Source organism: Lissotriton vulgaris, chromosome 9, assembly GCF_964263255.1.
Source record: "Lissotriton vulgaris chromosome 9, aLisVul1.2, whole genome shotgun sequence".
Lineage (NCBI taxonomy): Eukaryota > Metazoa > Chordata > Amphibia > Caudata > Salamandridae > Lissotriton > Lissotriton vulgaris.
The window spans coordinates 411,060,288-411,087,272 of record NC_141697.1 but is presented as its reverse complement, the minus strand read 5'-3'; the positions used below and the strand labels follow the sequence as shown (position 1 = coordinate 411,087,272).

Below are 26,985 nucleotides of genomic sequence, written 5' to 3'. Positions count from 1 at the left end.
ATTGGAATAATTGACAACACAGTCTTAGAACTGAGAATTATCCTCATCGACGACGAGGACGTCGACGAAAGGGCTGTAGACGATCCAGAAGTAAGCGTCGTCGTGACAGTCGTCGTCGATTTCGAACCAGAGACAGCCAATTTCGTCGACGGGACTGTAGACGACACCGTCGTCGACGGAAAATCAGTTTTCTTCACAGAAAAACCTGAGGAAGTTGCAGCAGGAGCCCGAGAGAAGGCAACTCCTGTACACTACCACGTTGGAGGCTGCTTGGGAATGGCCAGAAATAAGACTTTCAGCATCAGAAAGTACATCATCTTTATCCTTAAGCCTCTGAATCCAGAGGAGTAAACGGCCTTCCCTGTCCTTTAAAGTCTTTGTGGAGAATGTTCTACAGAACTTACAGCTCCCCACCTCATGGTTGTGAGAAGGTGGCCTGATATGCAGTGCTCACTATTCTAGTGAACACTATGTATCAGTCCAGCAACCCTTATTGATGATTGGTTGTAAGTCAACCTTATAGACCAGCTATCCTAGTAGCGTGGATACGAGCAGTCTAAGGCTAAAGACTCGAGAGGGCGTGTTAAGCCAGCTGTTATACCACACATATACCCCTTGAATACCAAGTGAAAGGACACCACACAAGTGTTATGAAAATAAACAGTGTATTTATTAAAATCACAACAGCCCTGTACTCTTTATGAGGACAGGGTACTAAGCACAAAACAAACTCTTACGAAAATACTTAAGTTAGCACAGTATATACAAATGCCCGAGGGGCACGGAAAACCATATACTCTGAAAGTGGAATGCGAAATTACTAGCAGGTAAGTACAGTACTAATAGGCTTTGGAATCGCTAGGTCTTGACTATAGAATCTTCAGATTACTTCTAGGAGGCCTAGGGGACTCGGGTGCAGAGTGTGCACTCTCACGCGTGATGCGGGACAAAGTCTATGGTAGCTAGATTTCACAAAGTTAGTGTGTTGGAAGGGGGAGTCTCTAGTTGGCGCAGTGCAGTACTAGCGACAAGCAGGGACTCTCTCTTCCTGGTCAGGGCTGAGGGTTACCTTCAAGAACAACCTCTGCTTACCCTCTAGGTAGTGTGGCACAAGCAGTCTAGGCTAATCTCTGGGGCACATAGGGTTAAACATTTGCAGTATCACACCAAACACCACCAACCCACCACACAATGACACTAGACTGTATTTTTGTAAAAATATCTTCTTTATATATATTTTAACGCAGGCTTGTAAATACGGTCTTGGTACAAAAAAATGGTTCCAGCTATTTGTTAATAGGCCACAGTTCTATTTCTGCTTCTTCTAGTCTCTCAAAGGTGTTCTTTGGGGCCTTTTGCCCAGCTCCTGCCAAGTATAGTGCTTTCTAGCGCTTCTGTGTGCTTCCCAGCGCCTCTGTGCACCTCCTGCTTGAAAATCGGGCCCGGCCTGCCAAAGCTCTCAGGATGAGTCACAGGCTGTGTGGGCCTCGCTGTAGAGGGGGGCGCCGGCCACAGGGAATGTCAGGGGGGGCCTTGGGGAGCCAGGAGCAGTGCGAGCCTCTCTGAAGAGGGGAGGCTCGTGCCAAGGTGCAGACTGCAGCTGGGGGCTCCCGGGCACACAAGGTCACAGAGGGCGGTGCGAGCTGCAAAGGGCAGGATGCTCGCACCGCGGGGGCACACAGTACCTTGAGTGATGAGAAGAGGGTCGAGGCGGCAAGGTCAAGGTTGGCTCGGTGTCCTGCGTCGCGGTGTCTTCCTTCCTGGGCCAGTCAGAGCGGCGGCTCGGCTCGGGCTTGAAGGTTGGCGTTGCGGCGCGGGCCGGGCCAGAGAGACAAAGCGCCTCGAGTCCTGGAAAGAGGGGGTGGCGCCCCGGGCAGCAAAGTGAGGCACAAAACAAGCCTTGGCAAAGCACAGGGAGTGCTCCTTCTCTCCCCACGCCGCTGCTGCACACGAACGGCGGCGGCTGGGGCTTCAAGGCACTCTCTCCTTCAGGAGCAGGCGGGCAAAGGCAGAGTCCGGTCTTGCGGTGCAGTCCGCAGTTAGGCAGGCGACAGGCACAGTGCTGGGGCCAGCGAGGCTGGTCCTGGCGATGTCAGCTGGGGCCTGCCAGGAAGCAGATGCGTTGCTCGACGGGACGGGGGTGCCAAGGGCCTCTCAGGGGGCACAGTGATTCCTTCACAGTGCTCCGCTTTTTCCTCAGGAGGATTTACCAGGCAGATGCAGCTCTCACGGCAGCTTCTCTTTCCAGGGGGGGGTAGCGCCCACTGTTCCTGGGGCGCAGGTCAGGGGGCAAGTTCCACAGCAAGCCCTTGGAGATCTTGGTAAAAGTTTGGCACAAGTTGAATAAAAGCAAAGTCTTTCAGTCTTTCTTCTCCTGCTCTCCTTCAGCAGCAAGGCACCCACCACAGGCCAGTCTCTTGGGGTCAGAGTCAGTACTTCTCCTTGCAGCTTCCAGGGTCCTTCTCTTCAGGCAGAGCTTCTTCTTTGCGCAAACTGGATCTAATTTACAAGGAGCAGGGCTCCTACTTTTATACCCAGTTCCTTTTGTTCTTACAGGCCAGGGGGGCCTTTGCATAACTGCTCTCAGCTCCTGAGCACTTGTGGTGGGTACTTCTGCTTCTGCATTCAGTGTGAGGGCAGGCACATCAGCCGCTCCCCAGGGGGGCGGAGCCGGCATTGTGAAGACAGGGGCAGCTTGAGCACTTTGTTGACAAGCTTCGGTCCTTCCTGGTCCAGGTGCAGGCTGAGTCATCAGTCGCTCCCCAGGAGGGCGGAGCCAGCATTGTGGAGGCAGAGCACAGCCTGATGCATCACTCAGGGGAAACTCCCACCACCCACTAAGGTGTCATCCTGCCATTCACCACCTGTCAACACCCAGCCCTGTCACTCACACACTCAGACAGTCAGATACACACAAGAGCAGAGGCGGGCTGAAATGGTTAGACAAGCAAATGCTAACTTTCTAAAAGTAGCATTTGCAAACCCAGGATATTAAAATAAACTTTACTAAAAGAAGTATTTTATTATTCTGAGTTCAGGCATACTAAACATGACTCTCTACCATGTTCCCTGAGCCTGCTGGGATTATAGAGTGTAATAATTCCAGCAGCCCATTCTGGCCTAAAGGAAGCAGGTAGCCTTACAATAGTGAAAAACGAATTTGGCAGTAGTTCACTATTAGAACATGCCACACACATCAGGGCATGTCCTACCTTACACTTACAATGCACCCTGCCCTTAGGCCTACCATAGGGGTGACTAATATGAAGTTAAGGGAAGGTTTAGGGGCTGGCAAGTGGGTGCACTTGCCCAGCCAGCATGACAGTACCAGACTGCACGCAGGTTCTGCAATGGCAGACCCTAGACACATTTTAAGGCTGCTTCTGTGGGTGGCGCAACCAGCGCTGCAGGCCCACTAGCAGTATTGGCATTTACAAGCCCTGGCACTCCTGGTGCACTTTACTAGGGACTAACAGTAAATCCAATGAACCAATCATGGACGTCAATCACATGTACAGTTTTCAGTAGGGAGAGCATATGCACTTTAGCACTGGTCAGCAGTGGTAAAGTGCCCAGAGTCATTAAACCAAACAAAATAGGTCAGAGAGAGTATTGGAGGAAGGCAAAAAGTTTAGGGATGACCCTGCCAAGAGGCCCAGGTCCAACACAACCCCCTTCCAGCCAAAACGCAGGGTAGACCAATCACCACTGTGATGGGCTTCCCTGCTTGGGGCGATAGAACATGGACCTGGCCCGCAACAGCAGGGGCACATTCCAGTTCTACGCCAATCAGAACCTATTTTAAATCCTCTGTACATACTCTCAGGGTCCACCCAGCTACTCCATGGGGCACCCTTCTCTTCCTCTGTGGATACCACCTGTGCAGCCTCTAACCTTAACTCGCTCACAGGTGTGTCCCAACAGAAAGTCATCAAATCACAGTGGCCACTGACAGTAGTCAGGGCTGAGACCCAGGCCTCATGCCTCTCAGGGCTCCCAAACCTCTGTGGCCTCAGAGAGTGGGGGGCGGTAGCCCCAGGTGCTTGGCACCCTTTGTCCACTCTCCCTCCTGTCAGGTCAGGTATGTCATCCTGGCACTGACCCACCAGCTCCAGGCCTGTACCTGGCAGCTGGTCCAAAAACTGGGGTGGGCTTTCCCACACCCGGTCCTCCTCCTTGGGGCTCTGTACCCTCCCACCTGGAGTGGTACCCCCTTCCAGAATTGTCAGGGTACCTGTGGCAGGTGACCTGCACAATTCGCCCACCAGTTCAGGGGTGCTATCCTGCAACTGGGGCACCAGGTCAGGGGGGACACCCTGCACCTGGCCCTTAAACCTAGGGTCTAGACCCTCTAGTTGAACCGGGGTCAGAGGCGATGACTTCCTCCCTCTGCACCCCCTTCCAGAGTACTGCCCACTCCCAACTGGAGTGGTACCCCTAGAAGTGACATGGGTCAGGACACTGATTACAGTGGCCCCGCCCTCCAGGTCAGACAACACCTGAACCTGGCTCTCCAACTCAGGGACCCAACCCTGCAGTTGAACACTTGCCTGGCGCACCAGGACTTCCCAGGGAGCACGCATGCCCCCCCTGAGGGTGGCACATAGCTCATGTGCCGTGCGACAGTCTGCCTGGGGCAGATCTCCCAGCCCCTGTCCATCTGACAGTGCAGGAAGATCCCCCAGGACAGAAGTGGTGTCCCCATGGTCATTCACTGGGGACGCAGCCCTGCTGGCTGGCCCCTGACCCACTGGTTCTTCCACTGGGGACTGTTTCCCCCTCTCGCCCCTCCTTCTGGACTTCTGCACCCTCCCAACTGGAGTGGTACTGCCAGACACCAGAACTACTGGAGCTCTGTTTACAGAGCCTCCACGTTCTCTAGCCACTGGGGGATCCCCCTCAGCGGGTGACTCATCCGGACAGCCTAGGCTCCCCACCTGGTGTTCCCTTAAAGAACCATCCAGGCTCTGAGACTGAGGTTGGGCACTACCGGGACAAAACCCATTCTCACTCCTTCCCCTCAAGGACAGGACGTGAGGCCCTACACCCCTCTCACTACCACAGGACCTAGCTGGGCTACTCTGCGCCACTTCCACCACTCTGGGCTGGAAGATACCTGAGCCACTCCCCACAGGATCACACCCCAATGCCTCTCCAGACCCTCTGGAATCCACCACAAGGTCTGCCTCCAATGTGAGCTCCCTGGGGTCAGAAAACTCACTCTCAAACAGGTGTTGGCATAGCTCTGGAAAACGGGGACTTAAAGTATGCTCTCCCACAATTGGATTACACAGCCCCCTAGCAGGGTTAACCAAACTATCCTTCACCTCACCATCCAGCGCCTCACACACATACTCCACACCATCCTTCTGAGACTGGCCAGACAGTAGCGGACTGTCTCTGTCACACAACCCACACTCTTCTGGGCGGTCCTTACACTCACCCACCAGGACCTCAACCATGGGGGAATCCCTCCCACCACTAGGACCATGAACTCCTACGCCAGTCACCCTATTCCCTTCAGGGTCGCTGCGCACTACTGGAGCTACCTCATGCCCTTGAACCTCCTGGCGTAAGTTAACCCCCTCCAAGTCAGGTGCCATATCTCTAGGTGCGCGCACTATGCTGTCAGCACTAGATACCTTAATGTTGCTGCCACCATCTGAGCTGGACTCCACCTCCAACTCAGCAAAGCTCAATCTCTGAGCTACACATATTTCTTGTTGCTGGGCTGAAGCCCTCCTGGCCTCAAGCCCCTCGAGCTCCAAGTCAAGTTTCCTCATTCTTAAGTCATGCGCAAGCTCCATTTTCATTTCTTCCAGGGCTAACTTCCTAGATTCTAGCTCCAGTTGGCAATTCCATTTCAGCTCCGCCAACTTCATTTCATGTTCTCGGGTGGCCTGTCTGTCCGCCAGCTCCTCTGGTGACAGACCTCGGCCAGAAACACTGCTACCCAATGGGGAGGTTGCACCCCCCCACTCTGGAGTCAGGGGTCCCTCCAGCTGCTGTTCTGCATCCTCAAATTCAAAATCCTTTCCAGGGGCATTCCTTGCCTTGACCCAGGCCCTCAGCGCCTTTTGGAACTGCTCCCTTCTGGAGAGTCCGGTCATGGAAATGTTCAAATTTTTGCAGAAGCTCTTGAGCTGTTTCCCAGTATAGTTTTCTAGTTTCTCCCAATCACAGTCAATAGAAGAAATGGATGGTGCCTTTTCCATTTTCACTGACACCGGCATGACTTCAAAAACACATGGAGATCTCTTCTAGCAACACATAAATCAAAAAAAGTCTGTGGCTAAGTTACTGGACTGTAATCACTATGCAATGGTCAGTAGCTAAGGTAAAACACTGCAAATGTAAATTCGCGATCCTCACCGCTGCGTCCAATGTTGGAAGGGGGAGTCTCTAGTTGGCGCAGTGCAGTACTAGCGACAAGCAGGGACTCTCTCTTCCTGGTCAGGGCTGAGGGTTACCTTCAAGAACAACCTCTGCTTACCCTCTAGGTAGTGTGGCACAAGCAGTCTAGGCTAATCTCTGGGGCACATAGGGTTAAACATTTGCAGTATCACACCAAACACCACCAACCCACCACACAATGACACTAGACTGTATTTTTGTAAAAATATCTTCTTTATATATATTTTAACGCAGGCTTGTAAATACGGTCTTGGTACAAAAAAATGGTTCCAGCTATTTGTTAATAGGCCACAGTTCTATTTCTGCTTCTTCTAGTCTCTCAAAGGTGTTCTTTGGGGCCTTTTGCCCAGCTCCTGCCAAGTATAGTGCTTTCTAGCGCTTCTGTGTGCTTCCCAGCGCCTCTGTGCACCTCCTGCTTGAAAATCGGGCCCGGCCTGCCAAAGCTCTCAGGATGAGTCACAGGCTGTGTGGGCCTCGCTGTAGAGGGGGGCGCCGGCCACAGGGAATGTCAGGGGGGGCCTTGGGGAGCCAGGAGCAGTGCGAGCCTCTCTGAAGAGGGGAGGCTCGTGCCAAGGTGCAGACTGCAGCTGGGGGCTCCCGGGCACACAAGGTCACAGAGGGCGGTGCGAGCTGCAAAGGGCAGGATGCTCGCACCGCGGGGGCACACAGTACCTTGAGTGATGAGAAGAGGGTCGAGGCGGCAAGGTCAAGGTTGGCTCGGTGTCCTGCGTCGCGGTGTCTTCCTTCCTGGGCCAGTCAGAGCGGCGGCTCGGCTCGGGCTTGAAGGTTGGCGTTGCGGCGCGGGCCGGGCCAGAGAGACAAAGCGCCTCGAGTCCTGGAAAGAGGGGGTGGCGCCCCGGGCAGCAAAGTGAGGCACAAAACAAGCCTTGGCAAAGCACAGGGAGTGCTCCTTCTCTCCCCACGCCGCTGCTGCACACGAACGGCGGCGGCTGGGGCTTCAAGGCACTCTCTCCTTCAGGAGCAGGCGGGCAAAGGCAGAGTCCGGTCTTGCGGTGCAGTCCGCAGTTAGGCAGGCGACAGGCACAGTGCTGGGGCCAGCGAGGCTGGTCCTGGCGATGTCAGCTGGGGCCTGCCAGGAAGCAGATGCGTTGCTCGACGGGACGGGGGTGCCAAGGGCCTCTCAGGGGGCACAGTGATTCCTTCACAGTGCTCCGCTTTTTCCTCAGGAGGATTTACCAGGCAGATGCAGCTCTCACGGCAGCTTCTCTTTCCAGGGGGGGGTAGCGCCCACTGTTCCTGGGGCGCAGGTCAGGGGGCAAGTTCCACAGCAAGCCCTTGGAGATCTTGGTAAAAGTTTGGCACAAGTTGAATAAAAGCAAAGTCTTTCAGTCTTTCTTCTCCTGCTCTCCTTCAGCAGCAAGGCACCCACCACAGGCCAGTCTCTTGGGGTCAGAGTCAGTACTTCTCCTTGCAGCTTCCAGGGTCCTTCTCTTCAGGCAGAGCTTCTTCTTTGCGCAAACTGGATCTAATTTACAAGGAGCAGGGCTCCTACTTTTATACCCAGTTCCTTTTGTTCTTACAGGCCAGGGGGGCCTTTGCATAACTGCTCTCAGCTCCTGAGCACTTGTGGTGGGTACTTCTGCTTCTGCATTCAGTGTGAGGGCAGGCACATCAGCCGCTCCCCAGGGGGGCGGAGCCGGCATTGTGAAGACAGGGGCAGCTTGAGCACTTTGTTGACAAGCTTCGGTCCTTCCTGGTCCAGGTGCAGGCTGAGTCATCAGTCGCTCCCCAGGAGGGCGGAGCCAGCATTGTGGAGGCAGAGCACAGCCTGATGCATCACTCAGGGGAAACTCCCACCACCCACTAAGGTGTCATCCTGCCATTCACCACCTGTCAACACCCAGCCCTGTCACTCACACACTCAGACAGTCAGATACACACAAGAGCAGAGGCGGGCTGAAATGGTTAGACAAGCAAATGCTAACTTTCTAAAAGTAGCATTTGCAAACCCAGGATATTAAAATAAACTTTACTAAAAGAAGTATTTTATTATTCTGAGTTCAGGCATACTAAACATGACTCTCTACCATGTTCCCTGAGCCTGCTGGGATTATAGAGTGTAATAATTCCAGCAGCCCATTCTGGCCTAAAGGAAGCAGGTAGCCTTACAATAGTGAAAAACGAATTTGGCAGTAGTTCACTATTAGAACATGCCACACACATCAGGGCATGTCCTACCTTACACTTACAATGCACCCTGCCCTTAGGCCTACCATAGGGGTGACTAATATGAAGTTAAGGGAAGGTTTAGGGGCTGGCAAGTGGGTGCACTTGCCCAGCCAGCATGACAGTACCAGACTGCACGCAGGTTCTGCAATGGCAGACCCTAGACACATTTTAAGGCTGCTTCTGTGGGTGGCGCAACCAGCGCTGCAGGCCCACTAGCAGTATTGGCATTTACAAGCCCTGGCACTCCTGGTGCACTTTACTAGGGACTAACAGTAAATCCAATGAACCAATCATGGACGTCAATCACATGTACAGTTTTCAGTAGGGAGAGCATATGCACTTTAGCACTGGTCAGCAGTGGTAAAGTGCCCAGAGTCATTAAACCAAACAAAATAGGTCAGAGAGAGTATTGGAGGAAGGCAAAAAGTTTAGGGATGACCCTGCCAAGAGGCCCAGGTCCAACATAGTGTTCTCGGGCGAACCCGACCTGGTAGGAGGAAAACGAAAGTGGATTCGGACCCTTGGATAGTGAGGCTATGCTGGGGCACCGAAATGCCGAAGTTACCTAGCCCAGGGGCTGCAGCTGCATAGGTCTCAAAAGACGTCGGGAATCCTCGTAGACGGACCAGGAGCCTGGAAGAAGGATGCTGGCAGGCGACCAGTGAAGAGAGTTCGAAGTGATCCAAGCCTGGATCTTGAAGGGAGATGACACCTGAAAGCAGAGGGGACCAAGTTCGAGACTACTAGCCAGTAGTCAGGGGGCACCAGGAGGGCACCGGATGGTAGTCACCTCGACTAGGTGAGTGGGTGACGCTGTGCTCTGCAGATCTCACGGACCAGGAGGCGTTGTCGGCGACCAGGATGGAGGAGCGAGCTGTCCCACGATGGGTGAAGCTGTCGGCGTCGCTGGACCCAGGATTGGGCAACAAAGCCTTGGCAAATTCAAGCCCACGCGGTGGACTCAAAATGGCGTCTGGAGTGGACCAGGAGGGTCCGGGGTGCTTCTCTGTTTCAAGGAAGCAAGGGCCAGTCTGGAGCAACCAGACCAGCAGCAGTGATGTCGTCGGGCGTCGTGAAGAAGGCCACAAGCCAGCCGGCTAGTAGCCACACAGCGCGGTGAGCAAGCAAAAGCAGAAGGGCCCCACGCAGATCGTGGAGATGCTGGAGGGCTGATCTTCGGTGCTGGAGCTGCTCAGGGTTGGGGCTTCTCGGACCCCAAAGCACTCACCAGTGGAGCACACGGTTGGCTTGTTGCAAAGAAGTCGTGCAGTCTTGGCGATCGTCGGTCCCTCGAGGTCTCGTCGCACTCACGGTTCTCAGCTTGGCTGTAGAGGTGAGTAGAGGTCAGAGGCGCCAGGGAAGCCGGGTCTCGTCGAGCTGGGCAGTCGGATTCCGGAGGAAGGACTTGCAGCAGACCGCAGTGTTCTTAGGATGGTGCCTGCGGATGCAGGGTGACTACTCCTTAGCCACAAGGGAGAATCTTGAAAAAGAAATCTTGATGTCCTTTCGCAGAAAGTCGTGTCTTGATTCCAAAGATGATCTAATTTGAACAGGGGGCCCGCTCCCATCTTTATACTAAAAAAGGGGGCTGACCCGGTGACTAGGTCCTGCCTATGGGTGGGACTAGGAGGGGGGTGGTTACACCCCTCACCCATGCCGGACTTCCCCCAGGCCAGGGGCTGGTGTGCCCCTGGAACTGGTTCTGACCGGCCTATGCGTAGTGAGCACCGGGGTGCCACTCAGCAGTCACCTTCCTGTAAAGCCCTGCCTACCCAGGATACACAAAACCCTGTCTGGGACGGTGCTAGCACCGCCCTCGACAGGAAACCCTTTGTCCAGGCTCCCCTCGCTGGAAGGACTCCCAGCTGCAGGGGGTCAGACTCGTGTCTGTGGTGGCAGCATCCATTTTGTGGAGCTGAGGCTTCGTTTAACTTTAACCGGGGTTCACAGCTACATACATGTCGTGTCCCTCTAGAAGGGTGGAATGCTAACCCCGTCGCCAGAATTGGCGAGGGGTTAGTATTCCAATTCGTATGACACCTTACTCGACATGTTTTGATAAAGCAATACCAAAGATAGCATTTAACCGCGAGGATTATAATGCACTTAAGAGTATATGGTATGCGATATCATGGAACAGCTATTAGGACTTGGTTCCGCAAGCTGCAGACAGGCTCAGCTCATGCCAGAGCACCATCTCACACGATTCCAAGCACTCTGCCTTCAGGATTGTTAAGGCCTGCCATAGGAGTGACTGATAGGAATCTGTGTGTCCATTTTAGGGTTAGATATAGGTATACTATATCTACAGCAAAGCGTGATTACACGACTTTGCCCCAGCTGTCATGCAGCCAGTTGTGTCAAATTTAGGAGGCCAGCCAGGGGTGGCATAATACATGTTTCAGCCCCTGGTAGGCCCTGGGTACACCTATGCCCTGAGTTACAGGGTCTGACAAGGTGGCCCAGTACCAATTGGTAAATGCACCTAGGGTACATGTTGTAATTTAGAGAGAGAACAGCCAGGCTGTGGGTCTGATTGGCAGGCCCACAGCCAGAGAAAGTTGTAAACCAGTGAAACAAAAGCAAAAAATCTGGGTGATCATAGGATTGCAGACCCTACTCTCCTACAATGGTCCCGGTAAAGACAGTAAATACACTTACTGTGTGGATCCTCTGAAAAAAGTCTTAGCTTTCCACATGAAGAACAGGTTCTAATAAGAGACTTCTTACTTGTAGACATGTTGAAGAACCAGGAAAAACCTGAAGCAAAGAGAAAACTGAGCAGAGCTCAGGGAGACTCCCTTACACACGACGTGCGGTAGAAAATCTGAGGTGCTGAGCTCTGAGGAGAAGGTTCTGGAGGGTTGCTGTCGCCTGATTGGCTGCAGTTTGAACTAACATAATGACAAGGATAGACTGCATATGGTTTTTTAAAATTCCCATGCAATCCTATGTAGAAATATGTGTAGGCAGGTTATGCCTTTTTTCTGATACATATTTCAGGTTTTATGTGGTTATATATATATATATATATATATATATATATATATATATATATATAATATTATTGCTATTTTATTTACCGTGGGACTCCCACTCGGACGAAGGGGAATATTCAAGCATGTGAATCTATGAAAGACACCCTAATACTGGAGAACTTAACATGCTCTTCACAGAGGACACCATAAACTTAGTCTTCATTTTCCTAACTGCCTTTGAATACATAAGAGTACACAAAGAACAAAAACTGGTGTTGAGACTAGCCTAGACATCACAAGCAGATTCAGATCCCTACACAATCTTCAGTGGTACTTGGAGCAACTCTGACATTTTGAGAGAAATGCCCCAAAACCAGCAACACCACTTAAATGTTGAAAGACAAATAAGAGCAAACCTCAGAGGCTCTGAATTGTACACATTAGGCTTGGAAAAAAAGCAACTACGTAGCGAATGGTCAGGTGTCCTTTTTATGTAGGATATGGAACTTCAGGGGCAGTCCCACTACTTTGTCTAGGACATAATGAAGAGTCACCTGGCATTGGTGATATATGTAGTTTCAAGATCCAATCTGGCACCAAGAAGGGTTCATCAAGGAAACTGCTGCTGACTCGAGTATCTATTAGGAATAAGATAACTTTCACATGAAACTGTCTGGTATCATTAATAAACTTATCAACATAAGCTATTGGTTTCCTCAAGTCCATAGCAACCTTTCCATTTGAATTATTTGTAGAGAATATTTTTCAGCTCACAGGAACAACAAGGAACGAATATGCTACTTACTAGTATGCATCTGTTCTTGGCATGTAGGGCTGCTGACATTCATATCTGTGCATAGATCGCCGCCTAGTGTTGGGTCCGGATGAATGCACATTGTTGTCCTGGAAGAGTCTTCGAAGTATCACGAGATAGGTGGCTCCTCCCCTGGACTACAGTGCGCATGGGCATCGACTCCATCCCCAGATTGTTTTTAGCCATTGTGGCCAAGATGGAGTGAAACTCAGTGAATGATGACCATGCTATGAGTATATATGTGAATACTGCAGCTGCTACAGGCGCCGGGGAGGAGGGCGGGCGATATGAATGTCAGCAGCCCTACATGCCAAGAACAGATGCATACTAGTAAGTAGCATATTCGGTTCGAGGCATGTGGGCTGCTGAATTCATATCTGTGCATAGAATACATAGCAGTTCCTCCATTAACGGTGGCCGCCCTACAGCTGCCTGCTGTTTGGAGTGCACATCAACACAGTAATGCTTAGTAAATGTGTGTGTGGTAGACCATGTTGCTGCTCTACATATGTCCTCTAAGGGAATGTTTCCAAGGAAAGCCATAGAGGCCCCCAACTTCCTGGTGGAGTGGGCTCTTGGTGGAATGGTAAGAGTGCGTTTTGCTTTTGCATAGCAGATCTGGATACATTTAACGATCCACCTAGCAATACCAGCCTTGGAAATAGGGTTACCTTTGTGGTGTGGCGCAAAGGCGACAAAGAGTTGTTTAGTCTTTCTAAAATCCTTGGTCCTATCAATGTAATACAATAGGGCCCGATTAACGTCAAGGGTGTGGAGCATCCGCTCCGCCAGTGACTCAGGATTTTGAAAGAAAACAGGTAATTCGATTGTTTGTTTGATGTGGAACTGAGACACAACCTTGGGCAGGAACTTAGGGTTAGTGCGGAGCACCACCCTGTTGGAATGAATTTGGATAAATGGCTCTTGGATTGTGAGGGCTTGCAATTCACTGACCCTCCGTAGCGACGTAATTGCTACAAGGAAAGCCACTTTCCACGTCAAGAACTGAATCTCGCAGGAATGCAGTGGTTCAAAGGGAGGACCCATCAGTCTGTTAAGAACCACATTGAGGTTCCACTCAGGAGCTGGTGGAGTCCGTGGCGGAATGACTCGTTTGAGGCCTTCCAAAAAAGCTTTGATGGCAGGCACCTTGAAGAGCGAAAGGTGTTGTCTATTTTGGAGATACGCGGCCATCGCAGACAGATGAATGCGAATGGAAGTATAGGCCAGATTACACTTGTACAGATGGAACATGTAGGAAGGTAGATACCTGACTATGGTTACCCCCAACTTTTTGCCTGGTGTTTTGCTGGTTTTCCGACTTAGTTGACCTGGGGCCCTGCCAACCAGGACCCCAGGCCAACTGCTCTCTCTCTAAAATGGATTCCGTGTACCTTAGGTACATTTCCAATTGGTACTGGGCCACCTTGTCAGACCCTGTAACTCAGGGCATCGGTGTACCCAGGGCCTACCAGGAGCTGAAGCATGTATTATGCCACCCCTGGATGGCCATCTAAATCTGACACAACTGGCTGCACGACAGCTGGGGCAACGTGGCGTACTCGCTCGTTGCTATAGGTATAGTATCCCTATATCTAACCTAAAAATGGACACCCAAGTTCCTATCAGTCACTCCTATGGCAGGCCTTGACAATCCTGAAGGCAGAGTGCATGGAACCGTGTGAATTGGGCTCTGGCACGAGCCGAGCCCGGTTGCAGCTTGCGGAACCAAGACCCAATGGCTGTTCCATGATAACGCATATCATCGGTAACTTCGGTATCGCGTTATCAAGACATGTCGAGTAAGGTGTCATAGGAATCGGGATGCTGCTCCCTCACCAATTCTGGCGACGAGGTTAGCATTCCGCCCTTCTAGAGGGACACGACATGTACGTAACTGTGAACCCCGGTTAAAGTTAAACGAAGCCTCAGCTCCACAAAATGGACGCTGCCACCACAGACACGAGTCTGACCTCCTGCTGCTGGGAGTCCTTCCAGCGAGGAGAGCTTGGACAAAGGGTTTCCTGTCAAGGGCGGTGTTCGCACCGTCCCAGACAGGGTTTGTGTATTCTGGGTAGGTAGGGCTTTGCGAGAAGGTGACTGCGGAGTTGCACCCCGGTGCTCACTACGCATCTGCCGGCTAGAACCAGTTCCAGGGGCGCGCAGCCCCTGACCTGGGGAAAGTCCAGCAGGGGGAGAGGGGTGTAACTATCCCCCTTCCTGGTCCCACCCCTAGGGCAGGACCTAGTCATGTACCCACCCCTTTCTTTAGGATAAAGGCCGGAGCGGGGACCCTTCCAAATTAGATCATCTTTGAATCAAGAACTACTTTCTACGAAAAAACATTCGAGACTCTTCTCAAGATTTCTCCCTTGTGGCTAAGGAGTAGTCACCCTGCATCCGCAGGCACCATCTAAGAACTCTGCGGTTTGCTGCAAGTCCTTCCTCAGGAATCCGACGACCCAGCTCGACGAGAACCGGCTTCCCTGGCACCTCCGACCTCTACCCACATCGTCAGCTCAGCTGCGATCTATGGGTGTGACGAGACCTCGAGGGACCGGCCATCATCAAAACCTGCACGCTTTCTTAATCCAGCACGACCACCGAAGGAATCCTCTGGTGAGTGCTCTGGGGTCCGAGAAGCCCCGATCCTGAGCAGCTCCAGCACCGAAGCGCAGCCTCCCAGCATCTCCACGATCTGCGTGGGGCCCTTCTGCTCGCCGCTCAGCACGTTGTCCGATCACTAGCTGCTGGCTTTTGATCTCCTTGACGACATCCGACAACCAACGCTGCTGGTCTGGTTGCTCCAGACCGGCCCTTGCTCCCTTTTTCGAGAGGAGCACCCCGGACCCTCCTGGTCCACTCAAGACGCCATTTTAGGCCCACCACGTGGCCCTGAAATCTGCCAAGGCTTGTTGCCCCAATCCTGGGCCCAGCGACGCCGACAGCATCAACCTTCGTGGGACAGCTCGCACCTCCATCCTGGTCGCCGACAACGCCTCCTGGTCCGTGAGACTGCAGAGCCTAGCGTCGCCCACTCACCGCGTCGAGGTGACGGCCATCCGGTGCCTTCCTGGTACCCTCTGACTACTGGCTAGTAGTACGAACTTGGTCCCCTCTGCTTTCAGGTATCATCGATCTCTGATCCAGGCTTGGATCTCTACGAACTATTCATCACTGGTCGCCGGCCAGCAACTCCTTCCTTCCGGCTCCTGGCTCGTCAGCGAAGACCCCCGACGCCTGTAAGACTTGTGCAGCCGCAGCCCTTGTGGCTAGGTAACTCCGGCATTTCTGTGCCCGCATAGCCTCCTTACTTAAGGGTCCTGAGTCCCTCGCTTCCGACTTGCCTTATCGGGTCCGCCCGAGACCACTAAACTTTCCGTGCCCTCGGGCACTTGTATTGATTGTGCACTTGAAGTATTGTCCTAAGAGTTTTGTTCTGTGCTTAGTACCCTGTCCTCATAGAGTACAGGGCTGTTGTGATTCTAATAAATATACTGTTTATTTTCATAACACTTGTGTGGTGTCCTTTCACTTGGTGTTCAAGGGGTATGTGATGGTATAACAGCTGGCTTAACACGCCCTCTAGAATTTAGCCCGAAGACTGCTCGTATCCACTGTGAGAAGGTGGCCTGATATGCAGTGCTCACTATTCTAGTGAACACTATGTATCAGTCCAGCAACCCTTATTGATGATTGGTTGTAAGTCAACCTTATAGACCAGCTATCCTAGTAGCGTGGATACGAGCAGTCTAAGGCTAAAGACTCGAGAGGGCGTGTTAAGCCAGCTGTTATACCACACATATACCACTTGAACACCAAGTGAAAGGACACCACACAAGTGTTATGAAAATAAACAGTGTATTTATTAAAATCACAACAGCCCTGCACTCTTTATGAGGACAGGGTACTTAGCACAAAACAAAACTCTTACGAAAATACTTAAGTTAGCACAGTATATACAAATGCCTGAGGGGCACGGAAAACCATATACTCTGAAAGTGGAATGCGAAATTACTAGCAGGTAAGTACAGTACTAATAGGCTTTGGAATCGCTAGGACTTGACTATAGAATCGTTAGATTACTTCTAGGAGACCCAGGGGACTCGGGTGCAGAGTGTGCACTCTCACGCGTGATGCGGGACAAAGTCTATGGTAGCTAGATTTCACAGAGTTAGTGTTCTCGGGCGAACCCGACCTGGTAGGAGGAAAACGAAAGTGGATTCTGACCCTTGGATAGTGAGGCTATGCTGGGGCACAGAAATGCCGAAGTTACCTAGCCCAGGGGCTGCAGCTGCATAGGTCTCAAAAGACGTCGGGAATCCTCGTAGACGGACCAGGAGCCTGGAAGAAAGATGCTGGCAGGCGACCAGTGAAGAGAGTTCGAAGTGATCCAAGCCTGGATGTGGAAGATAGATGACACCTGAAAGCAGAGGGGACCAAGTTCGTGACTACTAGCCAGTAGTCAGGTGGCACCAGGAGGGCACCGGATGGTAGTCACCTCGACTAGGTGAGTGGGTGACGCTGTGCTCTGCAGATCTCACGGACCAGGAGGCGTTGTCGGCGACCAGGATGGAGGAGCGAGCTGTCCCACGATGGATGAAGCTGTCGGCGTCGCTGGACCCAGGATTGGGCAACAAAGCCTTGGCAAATTCAAGCCCACGCGGTGGACTCAAAATGGCGTCTGGAGTGGACCAGGAGGGTCCGGGGTGCTTCTCTTGAAGAAGGAAGCAAGGGCCAGTCTGGAGCAACCAGACCAGCAGCAGTGATGTCGTCGGGCGTCGTTCAGAAGGCCACAAGCCAGCGGGCTAGTAGCCAAACAACGCGGTGAGCAGCAAAAAGCAGAAGGGCCCCACGCAGATCGTGGAGATGCTGGAGGGCTGATCTTCGGTGCTGGAGCTGCTCAGGGTCGGGGCTTCTCGGACCCCAAAGCACTCACCAGAGGGACACTCGGCGGGCTTGTTGTGAAGAAGTCGTGCAGTCTTGGCAATCGTCGGTCCCTCGAGGTCTCGTCGCACTCACGGTTCTCAGCTTGGCTGTAGAGGTGAGTAGAGGTCCGAGGTGCCAGGGAAGCCGGGTCTCGTCGAGCTGTGTCGTCGGATTCTTGAGGAAGGACTTGCAGCAGACCGCAGTGTTCTTGATGGTGCCTGCGGATGCAGGGTGACTACTCCTTAGCCACAAGGGAGAATCTTGAAGCAGAAATCTTGATGTCCTTTCGCAGAAAGTTGTGTCTTGATTCCAAAGATGATCTAATTTGAACAGGGGGCCCGCTCCTATCTTTATACTAAGAAAAGGGGCTGACCCGGTGACTAGGTCCTGCCTATGGGTGGGACTAGGAGGGGGGTGGTTACACCCCTCTCCCATGCCGGACTTCCCCCAGGCCAGGGGCTGGTGTGCCCCTGGAACTGGTTCTGACCGGCCTATGCGTAGTGAGCACCGGGGTGCCACTCAGCAGTCACCTTCCTGTAAAGCCCTGCCTACCCAGGATACACATAACCTGTCTGGGACGGTGCTAGCACCGCCCTTGACTGGAAACCCTTTGTCCAGGCTCCCCTCGCTGGAAGGACTCCCAGCTGCAGGGGGTCAGACTCGTGTCTGTAGTGGTAGCATCCATTTTGTGGAGCTGAGGCTTCGTTTAACTTTAACCGGGGTTCACAGCTACATACATGTCGTGTCCCTCTAGAAGGGTGGAATGCTAACCCCGTCGCCAGAATTGGCGAGGGGTTAGTATTCCAATTCGTATGACACCTTACTCGACATGTTTTGATAAAGCAATACCAAAGATAGCATTTAACCGCAAGGATTATAATGCACTTAAGAGTATATGGTATGTGTTATCATGGAACAGCTATTAGGACTTGGTTCCGCAAGCTGCAGACAGGCTCAGCTCATGCCAGAGCACCATCTCACACGATTCCAAGCACTCTGCCTTCAGGATTGTTAAGGCCTGCCATAGGAGTGACTGATAGGAATCTGTGTGTCCATTTTTAGGGTTAGATATAGGTATACTATATCTACATAAAAGGGTGATTACACGACTTTACCCCAGCTGTCATGCAGCCAGTTGTGTCAAATTTAGGAGGCCAGCCAGGGGTGGCATAATACATGCTTCAGCCCCTGGTAGGCCCTGGGTACACCTATGCCCTGAGTTACAGGGTCTGATAAGGTGGCCCAGTACCAATTGGTAAATGCACCTAGGGTACATGTTGTAATTTAGAGAGAGAACAGCCAGGCTGTGGGTCTGATTGGCAGGCCCACAGCCAGAGAAAGTCGTACACCAGTGAAACAAAAGCAAAAATTCTGGGTGATCATAGGATTGCAGACCCTACTCTACTACATCCACGCTACTAGGATAGCTGGTCTAAGGTTGACTTACAACCAATCACCATAAGGTTCGTTTGGACCGATGCATAGTGGTCGCTAGAATAGTGAACACTGCATATCGGGCCAACTTCTCACAGAACAGGTAACAGATGATGTCTTGAATGGAAGCATCAAGCGGGTTAATGTTGTGGTTTGCAAAATAAATTGCAAACCGCTTCCATTTTGCCGCGTAGCAGGCTCTAGTAGTAGGCTCCTTGCCTTCCGAATGATGTCCATGCAATTGGGAGGTAAGTTTAGGTAGCCAAACTCTAGGACTTCAGGAGCCAGATCGCCAGGTTGAGCTGTTGCGGATCTGGGTGCTGAATGTCGCCATGGCTCTGCGTCAGAAGGCTGGGTGTGAGACGTAGCCTCTGATGCGGTACCACGGACAGTTCCAGAAACGTGGTGTACCATGGTTGACGAGCCCATGTTGGAGCAACCAGGATGAGAGTCATCGAGTGTTGCCTGAGTTTGCGTGCCACCAGCGGTATCAGTGGTGCTGGGGGAAAAGCGTACGCAAATTTGCCTGACCAGTTCATCCATATCGCATTGCCCTGCGACAGTGGGTGTGGGAATCTGGCGGCGAAGCTTTGGCATTTTGCGTTCTCCTGAGTGGCGAACAGGTCGATCTCTGGACGACCCCACCTTTGGAAGTACGGCTGGAGTACTGATGGATGTATCTCCCACTCGTGCATTTGGTGGCTGTGCCTGCTGAGCAGGTCCGCCATCTGATTGTCTTTGCCTGGGAGATGCTCCACCATGAGGAAGATGTTCCTCTGAATGGCCCACTTCCACATGCTCTGAGCCAGATGAGACAGCTGCGGAGAGTGTGTGCCTCCCTGCTTCTGAATGTAGTACATCGCCGTCATGTTGTCCGTCCGGATCAACACGACCTTGTTGCATAGATGTACTTTGAAGGCCTTTAGTGCCATGAAGATTGCCATCAGTTCCAGAACATTGATGTGCATCTTCCCCTGTTGCTGCGTCCATAGTCCCTGCACAGTGTATTGGAGTACATGCGCTCCCCATCCCTGGAGAGAAGCGTCCGTTGTCAGGATAATCTGTGGCACAGGCTCCTGAAACGGTCGGCCCTTGCAAAGGTTTCGTGGATTCCACCAATGCAGAGAGTTGTACGCCTGACCGCTCACCAACACTAGGTCTTTCAACTAATTGTGAGCCTGAGTCCACTGACGTGCCAAGCACTCCTGAAGCGGACGCATATGTAGTCTCGCGTGTGGGACAATGGAGATGCAGGAGGCTATCATGCCTATCAACTGCATGAACACTCTCGCTGGAAGCGAGTGTTGAGGTCTGAATCTTTGGATCAGCGATTGAACGCTGTCGACTCTCACTAAATTCGGCTGTGCTGTGGCCGCTAGAGTGTTTATAGTCTCACCCAGATACTGCCGTATGTGGGCGGGCTGGAGATGGGATTTTGGATAATTCAGTGAGAAACCCAGATTGTGCAGAAGGTGAATGGTGTGGGACACGTGGTCGGCACACTGCTGGGCCGACTTCGCCTGAATGAGCCAGTCCTCCAGATAGGGGTAGATGTGAATGTTTTGACGTCTGAGATGTGCCGCCACCGTCGCCAGGCACTTTGTGAAAACCCTGGGTGCCGTGGTGACCCCAAAAGGCAAAACCTTGAACTGGTAGTGCTGGTCTTGTATGGTGAACCTGAGGTATTTTCTGTGTGAAGGATGTAGTGGAATGTGGAAGTACGCATCCTTCAGGTCCAGAGTTGCCAGGAAGTCCCCCTGTTGAAGCAGCGGGAGAACCTGCTGCAGTGTGAGCATGTGGAAATGCTCTGATAGGATGTAAAAGTTGAGGGGCCTGAGATCCAGGATGGGCCTGAGGGATCCGTCCTTCTTTGGAATAAGAGAGTACAGGGAGTAAACTCCCGTACCTGTTTCTTGCAAGGGCACGAGCTCTATTGCCCCTTTTTGCAGCATGACTGCGACCTCCTGCAGCAATAAGTGCAAGTGCTCGCCGGACATAGGACGGTGCCTTTGTGGTATGTTGGGTGGAGTGGATGTGAGCTCCAGACAATAACCTAATTGGACAAGTGTCCTGACCCACCTGTCCGTGGTGATGGACTTCCACACGGGCAGGAACTGCTGGAGTCTCCCCCCGACCGGTGTTGCGTGGTCGGGGGGCAGTGACAAGGCGTCACTGTTTGTTGGCGGTGGAGGACCTGGAGCTGTTGTTGCCACGTCCTCTGCCCTTGGTGTTGTTGCTGCGGTAACTACCTCGACCCTTGTTGGTATAAGAAGTTTGGGTGTTGCTTTTGTAGAACTGCGCTGACTGCGAGAGTTGACCCCTTGAGGTGCCCCTAGTATTGGAGCGACGAAAGGACCCACTCCGAAACTGCTGGGATTGCAAGGCACCCATAGATTTTGCGGTGTCGGTGTCCTTCATCTTTTCAAGGGTGGTATCAACCTCAGGGCCAAACAGGTGATCTGGGTTGACCGTTTGGTTCAAGATGGTAGTTTGAATGTCCGGCTTGAACCCAGATATTCTTAGCCATGCATGTCTACGAAGCATAACGCTAGTGTTGATAGCGCGTGCGGCGGTGTCAGCCATGTCTAGTGCGACTTTATGGAAGCATTGGAGATAAGCTTCCCCTCCTGTATTAACATTTCTGCTGCTTCCTTATATTGATCGGGCAAATGCTGTAAAAGGGTCTCTAGAGTATCATAGTGTGCCCTGTCATAACGTGCTAGTAGCGCCTGTGTGTTGGATATGCGCCACATATTGGCTGCCTGCGCTGCCACCCTCTTCCCTGAAGCCTCAAAGACTTTTGATTCCTTGTCTGGGGGAGGAGCATCACCCGTAGTCTGTGAGTTGGCTCTTTTGCGGGCATTGGAGACAACCAGGGAATCCAGAGGCAACTGTCCCTTAATATAAGTTGGATCAGTGGGCGCTGCCTTGTACTTCTTGTCGATTCTTGGGTTGATGACCCTCGCCCGGGTGGGCTCTTTGAACACCTCAGCCGCGTGCTTTAAAACACCCTTCAGCATTGGCAGATTCTTCACAGTCTTTTCAGAGACCGAAAAGGTGTCAAAGAGGAAGTCGACGTCCACTGGGTCAGCATGGAGCTCGATGTTGTGATTGGCTGCCGCCCTCTCAATGAGGACATTGAAAGCCACAGAGTCCTCAGTGGGGAAAGTTTTGGCTTAGAAAAGCTGAGGCTCCTGTCCAGAATGTGGGTCCCCAGGATCGCCACCAGCAGACCATGGTTCAGTCACATCCTCTGGGTCTTTGTAGATGGGATAGCTGTACTCATCCTCGTCGTCGCCTTCACATGCCTCGACATTGGAATGAGTGGGCGAGAGTTCGTGAGCCTGTGGCGAAATGGGCTCTATCAAGGCAGAAGTACCAGCAGAGTCCATTTTCTTTTTAAGTGGAATCGTGTACGACTCCAATTGTGGTTCAGGGGTGATTTTTCTCTTCAGGAGGGAAAGTCTGCCAGTGTTGGCGTCGATAAAATGCTCCTGACGCTCCTCCTCTGCAAGTGGTCGTTGCCGTGGGCCGGGGACCACCAACGACTGTTTCGGCGTCGAAGACACCTTCTCGGGCACGCCGGCCCCCGGTTTAGCCGCGAAAGCCTTTGGCGCCGTCTTAGGCGGCAAGGTGAAAAGGATCGGCGTAGGCGCCTTCGCCGGTTTCTCCAGAGGCTTGGGCGGCATAGGGTCCTTCGGCTCGACTGCTGCGGCCCCTTCCCTGATTCGTTGTAGGGACTCCGTAACCTTCTTAGTGAACGAGGCGGATGGACGCGCCGGTTCGACAGAGTCTTTAGCGGCTGGTTTTGGAGCGGAGACCGACGATGCACCCTTCGGAGTCGACGCACTCGGCGAGGCAGAGAGGGACTTCGGGTCGTCCTGCTGCTTCTTCGGCTCGAGAGTGGACTTCTTGGGGTTGTCGACCGTTTTCTTGCAATCGAGTCGACCCTTGCCGGCGTCGACCGTCTTCGGTGCCGATGCGGCTGCATCTGACCCCTTAACCTTTGGCTTCGATGTAGTAGCCTTCGGGTCGGCCATCTTGGTGTGGCTCTTCGGCTCGACGGCCATTTTCGATTTCTTCGGCACCGAGGCCTCCGAAGTCTTTGACCCGACCAGCGCGATCCGCACTTTCGGTTTCAATATCTCTGGCGTCGAGACCGTAGGTTTCACTTTCGGTTTCGGAGGTACCGGGAGTGATTCGGTATTAATGTCCGTGGCCGGGCCGGAAGGCGGAGCCGTGGAACGTACATCAAGGTCTCGGGTAAGGCCCGAAGGCGATCCCTCGACCTGGGCCTTATGAATTTGGATGGCCCCGGAGTCAGTCTGAGGAAGCTCCTCGTCCGAGCTATCCTCTACGGTGGCAAGGGCCCCGTCGTCGTCCCCTACCTCCTCGACTACTTCATCGAAATCCTCGGCCTCTGCGTCGTAGTAGTCTTCGACCTCCGACACGGGGTTAGATCCCGTGATCTCCTGGATATCGTCGTCCTCGACATCCCCAGCATCGAAGATGTCCGTAGCCGGTGGTGCAGATTGCTGGGCCTCCAGGCGAGCAGCTCGACGGAGCTTGAGTGTTTTCTTGGACCGGAACCTGGAACAGGCCATACACTTGGTCTAGTCGTGGTCCGGTGACAAGCACTTGTTGCACACCGGGTGTACATCGATATGTGGGTACTTCGAGGCACACACCGGACAACGTTTGAATGGACTTCGTTCCATGATGGATGAAGAGTCTGGAGCGTCGACTAGGCCCCTCCGCGCTGAAAGCACGCGGAAGAACAATGTCGGTTCGGAGCCGAGAAGTTACGAACCCGAACGAAAGACAATACCGACGCAAGTCCTAAAGACCTTTTGGTCTCAAGCAAAGTGAAGTTAAGAACTATCGATTCCGACAGGATGGAACCGAACACATCCGAACCCAATGGCGGAAAAAAACAATCTGGGGATGAGTCGATGCCCATGCGCACTGTAGTCCAGGGGAGGACCCACCTATCTCATGATACTTCGAAGACTCTTCCAGGACAACAATGTGCAATCATCCGGACCCAACACTAGGCGGCGATCTATGCACAGATATGAATTCAGCAGCCCACATGCCTCGAACATACTATACCATTCACAACACTGTATATCAAAATTTTGATTTATTCCAACTGACCAATTTGAAGACATCTAGAAGGACAAAACATTTGAGACAGTTATTCATACCAAACCGATTCCAAACTCTATGGCCAATGCTTTCTCAGTTTACAGACCGAAAACCACTGGAAGCTGTGTCTTGGAAATCCATAGAGATTGAAATTTTAAGATTCTGGTGCACTTTAACACAACAATATAAAAATGAACAAAACTGATAATTTTATTATGACAGAATATCAACAGGTTATTAAAATAATTGTATCTTGTTTAAAGTGGTTATTTAATGTATAAAAAAGTTAATTCCCTATTTGAAGTTCTTTTCATGTACTCAATCAGGAGATCCGATACAATCAACAGAAATAAAAACTACTTGCAATGATTTTTAATTTTTGCGAAACAATTTTCTCTTACTTGTTCCAATGTGACTTTGAGTTACGATACAAGGATGGAAACATAATGGGTAAAATTTTTGCTGCATTGTCACTGATTAGACTCATAATATATTCATTGTTCCAATAGTACAATGCTCTCTCCGCCACCTAAAGAAAAAAGAAATTTCAAAACCTATTCTGAAAATCACTGACATTGCCAAATATTCAAATGTTTTAGAGAACAGAGGTACATAGGACAAACAGGTTTTTGCTATTGCAGTTCCTATGTTCTTACAGCAGGATTACCCGATTAAATTCCAATTAACCAAGTAAATTCTATATCAAAAGGCACATTTATATTCATAACCTACAGCATTATTTTTGTCTAGCTTTGCAATGACAGAATTATCTACATTAAGGTGACTTAAGTTGAAATGTCTGGAAATGTACTTAGTTTAGAAGTCACACTGCAAATCCTTTTACTTCAAATCATTAAAACAGCAGTCTTAGTCTAAGCAAAATACAGTTCTCTATAACTGAAGCTCAACATCCCTATACCACCGCTAACTTGATTTATTAAAAATAATCATTCCTTAACAGTGGTATGCTTTCAATCTCAAGAGAAACATCTCCTTGATGCAATACTACTCAAAAAATAAAAAACTAATGACTGGCTGTTTTCTGATTTCTTCAAAGCAATGCATGATCTTAATTTTGCAGAATTTCTTTGAAATCCGTCCATTATTTCGGTATCAACTTCAAAAACTGATGGCACAACATACTCTATTTCCACCCTTGAAAATGAGGCTCACTTTCGCCTCATGTCATACTGCCTTTATTCACACTCTAGATAATAGCGATAACAACCAGGGTTGACCATTGTAATTGGTTATTTGGGACAAAGGAACGTGTTTCTTAAAAAGATATACAAAGAAAAAGTAATTTTGAAGACCCGTTGCTGTCACTCCCTGACATCAGATTATATTTAGAACATCAAGGTGCACTCAATCATTTATAGCAATGGATTACCTGTCAAGAAAGTAGTAGGTGATGAGTTAGATAGGCCTGACTGCTCGCCATGCCCATAGCATAAAATGAAAGGTATAATGAGTTCACTGACTGGTCTGCAACAGAAGGTGGGAAGTTCAAGACTAAGACAGAACCTTGCAGCTGAAAGATTGGTGCATTAGGATTACAATGGGACAAATCCATGTCTAATTGCCTACGTGAACCTAACGCAAAACAGAGCAATTTCAATGGTAAAATCAAAACCTAGGTTTTCAAAATGTATCTCATGCACATTAATAGCTAACTATAGCAGAATCTTTAGCCCATAACTGGAGCAATGGCTACGCTTGAGAGTGAAAATCCATTTGGCAAAACAACAAGGGTTTTTCAAAGTGTCGGACTAGGGCAGTGGGCATTTCAGGCACAATGTTATTCCTCTAGAATGTTGAGTATGCCCTCTTCATAGCACAAACAATAACCTTCATAAGGACTGTAGGAGAGTAGGGTCTGCAATCCTATGATCACCCAGACTTTTTGCTTTTGTTTCACTGGTTTACGACTTTTTCGGGCTGTGGGCCTGCTAATCAGACCCACAGCCTAGCTGTTCTCTCACTAAATTGATGTGTGTACCTTAGGTGCATTACCCAATTGGAACTGGGCCACCCTGTCAGATCCTGTAACTCAGGGCATCGGTGTACCCAGGGCCTACCAGGGGCTGAAGCATGTATTATGCCACCCCTGGATGGCCATCTAAATCTGACACAACTGGCTGCACGACAGCTGGGGCAACGTGGCGTACTCGCCCGTTGCTATAGGTATAGTATCCCTATATCTAACCCTAAAATGGACACCCGAGTTCCTATCAGTCACTCCTATGGCAGGCCTTGACAATCCTGAAGGCAGAGTGCGTGGAATCGTGTGAATTGGGCTCTGGAACGAGCCGAGCCCGGTTGCAGCTTGCGGAACCAAGACCCAATGGCTGTTCCATGATAACGCGTACCATATCAGTAACTTCGGTATGGCGTTATCAAGACATGTCGAGTAAGGTGTCATACGAATCGGGATGCTGCCCCCTCACCAATGCTGGCGACGGGGTTAGCATTCCACCCTTCTAGAGGGACACGACATGTACGTAACTGTGAACCCCGGTTAAAGTTAACTGAAGCCTCAGCTCCACAAAATGGACGCTGCCACTACAGACACGAGTCTGACCTCCTGCTGCTGGGAGTCCTTCCAGCGAGGAGAGCTTGGACAAAGGGTTTCCTGTCCGGGGCGGTGTTCGCACCGTCCCAGACAGGGTTTTGTGTATTCTGGGTAGGCAGGGCTTTACAGGAAGGTGACTGCGGAGTGGCACCCCAGTGCTCACTACGCATCTGCCAGCTAGAACCAGTTCCAGGGGCGCGCAGCCCCTGACCTGGGGAAAGTCCGGCAGGGGAGAGGGGTGTAACTACCCCCCTTCCTGGTCCCACCCCTAGGGCAGGACCTAGTCATGTACCCACCCCTTTCTTTAGGATAAAGGCCGGAGCGGGGACCCTTCCAAATTAGATCATCTTTGAATCAAGAATACTTTCTACGAAAGGACTTCGAGACTCTTCTTAAGATTTCTCCCTTGTGGCTAAGGAGTAGTCACCCTGCATGCACAGGCACCATCTAAGAACTCTGCGGTTTGCTGCAAGTCCTTCCTCAGGAATCCGACGACCCAGCTCGAC

General features: G+C 51.4%; 1 protein-coding gene across 3 annotated transcripts in view; it reads right to left on the bottom strand.

Annotated features, from left to right (window-relative positions):
- The window catches only part of PPP2R5C (protein phosphatase 2 regulatory subunit B'gamma), a 1,413,048-nt gene that overhangs the window by 299,611 nt on the left and 1,086,452 nt on the right, over window positions 1-26,985 (bottom strand). For all 3 annotated transcript variants that reach the window (XM_086937820.1, XM_086937822.1, XM_086937821.1), the window contains one exon: window positions 24,309-24,436. In XM_086937820.1, the coding sequence (XP_086793946.1) occupies window positions 24,309-24,436 (128 nt within the window). The remainder of the gene's footprint in view (window positions 1-24,308; window positions 24,437-26,985) is intronic.